The sequence below is a fragment of the Mycetomoellerius zeteki genome, unplaced genomic scaffold (genome assembly GCF_001594055.1).
Source record: "Mycetomoellerius zeteki isolate Tzet28-1 unplaced genomic scaffold, Tzet1.0 scaffold1319, whole genome shotgun sequence".
Lineage (NCBI taxonomy): Eukaryota > Metazoa > Arthropoda > Insecta > Hymenoptera > Formicidae > Mycetomoellerius > Mycetomoellerius zeteki.
The window spans coordinates 19,468-26,505 of record NW_017256255.1 but is presented as its reverse complement, the minus strand read 5'-3'; the positions used below and the strand labels follow the sequence as shown (position 1 = coordinate 26,505).

Here is a 7,038-nt window from a genome sequence, read left to right as displayed (position 1 = left end):
GCTAAGGTTCTAAGATAGGTGTGCGTTTTCTTATATCTAAGTGTTTAAATTTTAGGGACGTAACATTTTCAATCATTGATACACAACAATCACTCTATATCAGGAATACAGAAATTCCACTACCTCAAGGCTGCCCTCAAAGGTGAAGCCGCTGAAATAATTCAGTCGTTAGAAATATCAGCGAACAATTACAGGGAAGCATGGCAAATGCTGAAAAGACGCTATGACGATAAACGATTGATTATTCAGAAACATGTCAAAGCATTGTTCGATCTGCCGTCAATAAGCAAAGAAAATCACACAAAATTACGTCAATTATTAGATGGCGCTTTAAAGCATTTGAGAGCGTTGAGATCAATGGAGCGTCCTGTCGACTATTGGGACGACGTCCTTTTATACTTGATAAGTGGGAAGATGGATTCCACAACCAACAAGGAGTGGGAAAATAGTCTTACTGGTGATGATATTCCCACATGGCACAAGCTAATAGAATTTTTAGAACATAGGTGTCACATTTTGGAGGCAATTGATCGAAAAATACAGATGCAATCCAGTTCAACATCACAAGGCAAGGCCAACCAGGCAAGATCTGCAGCTCACTTGGCAACGAATAAGGCTTTATATCAAATTTGTAAGGGTGAACATTTCATATTCTCATGTTCCCAATTTCTCAAGCTAGCACCCGAAGATAGATTTAAAAGCGCAAAGGAAAATAAATTGTGTCTAAATTGTCTTTGGTCATTATCTCACACTGTTAAAATTTGGAAATCAAGCAGTTGCAGGACGTGTAGCAAACGTCACAATACAATTGGGATTCACTACAACATCGGTTAGCATTCCCATCATGGGAGTCAATCAAGCTTGGACTCATGTAAAAAATGGTTGAGATCTTCGTAACTTCAAGATACTGTTCATACAATATCACAGTTACCTGTCTGGTATTAAAGCAAATAAGCGAATGCTTACCCAATACGTCGCTCAATAAGGAAGATTTTAAATTTCCACAAAAGGTACAGTTAGCGGATCCAACGTTCTATCAATCAACGGATATAGAAATATTGCTAGGAGCCGAAACATTCTGGGATATTTTATGTGTTGGTCGAATCAAAGAATCTGTGGAACATCCATTGTTACAGAAAATGTTATTTGGTTGGATTTTGGGTGGTAAATATCCATCCAATTCCAAGCATGTTAAATCGGTAGTATGCAATGCAACGATTAAATCTGCCATTGAATTGGACGAGGCCATTGCTAAATTCTGGCAAATTGAACAAGTTTATGAGCAGCCCATTCGGTCCGCTGAAGAAAGAGATTGCGAACAGCATTATGAAAGAACTCATACTCGTAACAATCAAGGCAGATTTGTAGTTAAACTACCAATTAAACAAGATGTTTTGGAATCACTTGGCAATTCACATGACACTGCATTAAAACAATTTCCTTCGCTTGAACGCAAATTGAATAAAAATCCATTATTGAAGCAAGAATATACTCGATTTATCAAGGATTATCAAGTTCTCAATCATATGCAATTAGTAACTTCAAACTAGCAAGATGTGGAAAGAATAAACTACATACCTCATCACGCAGTGATAAAACCTACCAGTACGACTACAAGGCTTAGAGTCGATTTTGACGCTTCCTGTAAAACGGATTCAGGAGTCTCGCTTAATGACATTAATGACGGGACCTACACTACAATAGGATGTTTTCACTTTGCTCATCAGATTTCGTAAATGGCCATACGTTCTCACTGGAGATATACAAAAAATGTATCGATAAATATTGGTCCATGAAGATCATCGAAGTTCACAGAGGATCTTGTGGGATGATCACAGTGAATCTGAAATTCAAGTTTTTGAATTGAATACAGTTACGTATGGGACAGCCCGTGCTCCCTATCTTGCCGTCCGATCATTGCAAGAAATAGCCAAAATCAAGCAGGATAAAACACCCTTTCGAGCATCACGAATTCTATCAGACTTTTACGTTGACGATCTTATTACTGGAGCCAATACAAAACAAGAATTAAAGGAGATCATTCAGGAAATCAAGTCTATTTTAAACGAAGCTGGATTCTGTTTGCATAAGTTGGCCTCCAACCATCCGTCAATTCTTGAAGGTTTGACTCAAGTAACTTCAACTGACCCTTTGATATTTGACAAAGATTTTACCATATCAACGCTTGGATTGCAATGGAACTCGGAGGAGGATCAGTTCAGTTTTCACATTGACAATTCTAAATAGTTTGAAAGGATCACCAGACGGCAAATCTTATTTAGCATAGCTCACATATTCGATCCGTTGGGATTATTAGGATCAGTCATCACCACAGCAAAAATTTTAATGCAAGGGCTGTGGCAGTTAAGGCTGGATTGGGATAAAGCGGTCCCTCATGACATCGACACTAAGTGGCAACAATACGAATTAGAGCTTTCTCAACTAAATCAACTTCGCATATCAAGAACTGTCATTGTACACAGAAACATTAAGAAAATAGAATTACACGCCTTTGCAGATGCTAGTGAAAGAGCATGTGGAACCTGTATTTATGTACGCACTACCAATGCAGATGGTTTACATTATGCAAATATTCTGTGTGCAAAATCTAGGGTTGCACCATTAAAGAAATTGTCTTTGCCAAGGTTAGAATTATGTGCTGCACTACTGGCAGCTCAGTTGACTCGGAAGATTTTAGTCGCTATCGACGTTCAATTTAATGGTGTCTATTACTGGTCTGATTCTACCATATATCCTCTACCATAGCATGTTCAAGCAAGTGGACCACATTTGTAGCAAACAGAGTCAGCATGATTCAAGATTTCTCAAACCCAAATAATTGGCATTACGTGGAATCATCACAAAATCCAACTGATATAATTTCGCGAGGCATATCTCCAGCCTCATTGATTCAATCAGATATCTGGTGGAAGGGTCCATCATGGCTTTCTATTGATTCTAGCAAATGAACAAGTGGTAGATTATCACAAATATTCATCTCTCAACAAATTAATACGGGTTATCGCATATTGCCTACGTTTCATCAACAAATGTCGTGGTCAAATGACTGATGCACATGGGTTTCTGAAAGTGAGTGAATTGAATGCAGCAACTTTGTTTAGTCAAAAATGTTCAGGCAACAGTATTCGCCCAGGAATTAAAGAGTCTGCAACTTGACAAGCCAATATCAACAGACAGTAAACTTCGATCACTCAACCCGTTTCTAGATGAAGGTGGGCTCATTCGTGTTGGAGGGAGACTTCAAAATTCTAAGTTACCATACTCAGCCAAACATCAATTAGTATTGCCTTCCAAACGTCCGTTCACCCGTTTGCTCATTGAACGAGAACACATCAAATTGCTTCACGCCGGAATACAAACAACCTTGGCATCCATTCGTCAGAAATTTTGGTTATTGAATGGTCGTAGTATCATTTGACAAATAATCCATAAATGTGTGCGGTGTTTTCGAACATCTCCTGAATCAATTCAATCTTTGATGGATAATTTGCCTGAACAACGCGTTCAACCTTCAAACCACCACGAAGGATTAGCACAAGCAGCTACAGAAGAAGGCATAAACTGGCACTTTATTCCCCCAAGGGCACTGAATTTTGGAGGAATCTGGGAAGCTGCTGTAAAGTCCTTTAAATCCCATTTTAGACGAGTTACAGGCACCTCTTTGCTCACAATGGACGAGATGCAAACTCTAACAATTCAAATTGAATCCATTTTAAATTCCCGTCCTCTAACAATCTTATCAAATCCAAACGATTTATTCTTTCTTTCTCCTGGACATTTCTCAATTGGAGACACTCTTATCACTGTACCAGAACCGACTTTGATTAACGTTAAGGAGAATCGACTAAGCAGATGGCAAAGAACCAGGGTTGTGCGCGTTACCTCAAAAAAGTAACGCGTTACCGTTACCGTTACCAATTTTAAAAAGTAACGCGTTACCGTTACAGTTACTTGAAAAGTAACGATTCGTTATTTTTTCATTATTTTCCTTATAATGCTAAAGTAACTATTAGAACACAGTATAAGATATTAATTCCAAACTTTTTTTTAAAAAATTAAGGATAAATTATGAAATAAAAGAATAAACATGTTATAATTGCATGTATTGCACGTAATCTGGTAGGCTCTTTGAAATTAAAATATACTCTGTAATATACTATTATAATATACTATAGCAGTCTTGGTACCACGATAATATTTCTAACCATGTTGTACGTTTACTGTTCGCAATGTCCTATATTTCTATAATAAGTATCACATTGTTCACTTGCACTTGCTTCACTGCTGATTGTTACCAAGTTTTTGTTATGCTGAAACAAAGCAAATACTTTATTATTAAAATATAAAGATTAAAACATATTAAACTGTCAACTATATTATTTTCTTTGTGACTTACTTAATTCATATAATAATTTAAATAATAGCATATATCTTAAAGAATACATCTATTTATAAGAATATATCATTTAAAAAAGTTTCATATTTACATTTTATCGAAAATTTTTATTTACTTTTAGAAGAAGTTGCTGTTCCATTGTGTCATCATTAAGATGACCTCCTTGAGGCGTTAATACGGAACCTCCGCAACTAAATAATCTTTCTACTGATGCACTACTTGGAAGTGATGTATTGTACTTAATAAAGATTTTTTTAAGTTTCGAATAATTATTTAACATTTCAATATTACAGTTGTTTGATTTCAAAAATTGTTGTAATTCTTCTTGTTTAGAATGCTTTTTTGAGTGAAAATCAAAGAAATCATCATCAGGGTCACCAGCTTGTTTATCTGGAGAATTTTCGCTTGAGCTAATTCCTAATAAGTCTTCCAAATAACTTTCGGCAATAATTTTCTTGTTTCCCGTTAACCAATTTAATTTAAATTTTGGATGCAGACAAGCTGCAATTATTAATTCTTTTTTTTCGTATAATATAGAAAATCTAAAATTAGTTATAAGTTTGTTTTTGTTACTAATATTTTAAATTTAATACTTCATTATTACTAGTTTTTTTATTAAATATGTAACTATTTTATTTAAAAAAATAACTATACTATTATATACTATTATAAATACTATTGCAATATCGTATAATAAATCAACCTAACTAAGACTCTTTATAAATCAAAAAACAATGAAAGAACTATTGTTATATATTATTATACATATTATTTATTGTTATTTATTATCTTATTAAATTAATTAAATTATCTAACCTTTTATGCAGTCCTTGTTGAATAGCAATAAGTAGTGCATAGCATTCTGTAAGTTTGTCCGTATTTAATTACTTTTCTAATTTTTCTTCTAAAGTAGTCAAAACAGATAATAAATATCCCATGTACATTCCATTCTCACTTTGTAAAATGTCCAATGCGAGTGCCAAAGGTTCCATTACCTTAATCAAATAAAAAATATAAAAAATATAAGATCTACATTTTACAATATATATGTAAGATAATTGATAATTTATAAATAATAATTAATCCTACAAAATTTGTGATATCATTTTTTTCTTACCTGACAATACTCTTCTAAAAATTTAATGTCATTATCACTAAGTCTTTGCAAACTGCAATAATCAAAACATTGGTTTATAGATTCTGAATTACACTTTAGAATCTGTATGAGTTGACTATGCAATCAAACATAGAATTCCATCTATTGAACATAGAAATTATTAAATTAAAAGGAAACAAGTGTATTTCTAAAGGAAAATATTTATATTATTTATAAATACAGAATAGAAAATTTTCTTACCTTGTAATAACAGGAGTTTTCAAGTAAATGCCATATATGTCTTTTATTTTGTCAGCTACCTGCCTAGATTGATTTTGTTTACTCCACAATTTCATCAGTTTTGCAAATACTGCTCTGTATTTTCTTTTATACGATATATTACTCTCCAAGACCTTTTCCGAATCTTTTACAGCAATTAGATTTAATTGATGATTAATACATTTGTGATGTGCAGGAAGAGTAATCACGTCTTCTGCATCTATGGAATTTTCTTCTTCGTTCATCATTAACAATTCGTTTAAATTGTAAAATTCTATACAGGATTCAGAGGATTCTTCAGTCATCTTTCTCAAAGACTCTAAAGACAAACAATATTAGTTGTTATTAAAATATTTGTTTTCTATAAATATATGTATATCTTAAATATTGCAAGAAAAAATGTTAAAAATATATATTAAATATTGTAAAATATTACCGAAACGCTTTAACGAAATTAGATCCACTGTCAGTAGTTGTAGAGCAAATTTTATTTTGTATGTGATATTCTAGAAAAATGGAATTGATAGCTTTAGCCAAAACATCATAGGTGTGCTTGCCTTTTATTCTGCGACAAGCCAAAGCAGCCGAGCTTCTCTTTAAAGTTTTAGAATCAATCCAGTGGACTGTTATTCCTAAATAACTCCTGCAACAACATTCTGCTACATTTATAAATAAAAACTGATAGTAAAAACCTAAAAACTATGCATTTTTTTAAATTGTAATATAATACATTAATATATACAAACTTTAGTAGTTAAATAAAATTAATAAATTATTTATATATTGTATTTTAATATAATCTTTTCATTTTACTCCATAGGTCTGCTCCATAGTTGACACTATTTCCACTTCAACTAATTTATTTTGAAGATTCGTTTTCATTGTATAAAATGCTTCTTGAAGTTTATCTTTTACGGATCTTCTAGATATTATTCGAATAGATGATGGCAGTCCATTTCTTACTAAGTCAATAAAAGCTGGACTGTCTACAATTGAGAAAGGCTGAAGCTCTTCAATAATAAATCGCAGTATAGCTTTATCTAACATATTTTATTTTTTACCATAACGAGTTATGGTAAGCTTTCCAGAGCCTCATCTTTCTAATTTTTGTTCTTTCTGTACATTACAGTTAAACGAATCCTCCTTTTGCCGTTTTACAGAGTTGCGTTTTGCATTTTCTATATTTTGTAAATATTGAGGATGTTTTGCCTGTAATAATTTATAATATATATATATAATATATATA

General features: G+C 32.9%; 1 protein-coding gene across 1 annotated transcript; it reads left to right on the top strand.

Annotated features, from left to right (window-relative positions):
• Nucleotides 1–3,499: 3,499 nt before the first annotated feature.
• LOC108731501 (uncharacterized) lies at nucleotides 3,500–3,916 on the top strand. Its single transcript, XM_018461855.1, has one exon. The coding sequence runs from the start codon at nucleotides 3,500–3,502 to the stop codon at nucleotides 3,914–3,916; it is 417 nt and encodes a 138-aa protein (XP_018317357.1).
• The last annotated feature ends 3,122 nt before the right edge of the window (nucleotides 3,917–7,038 follow it).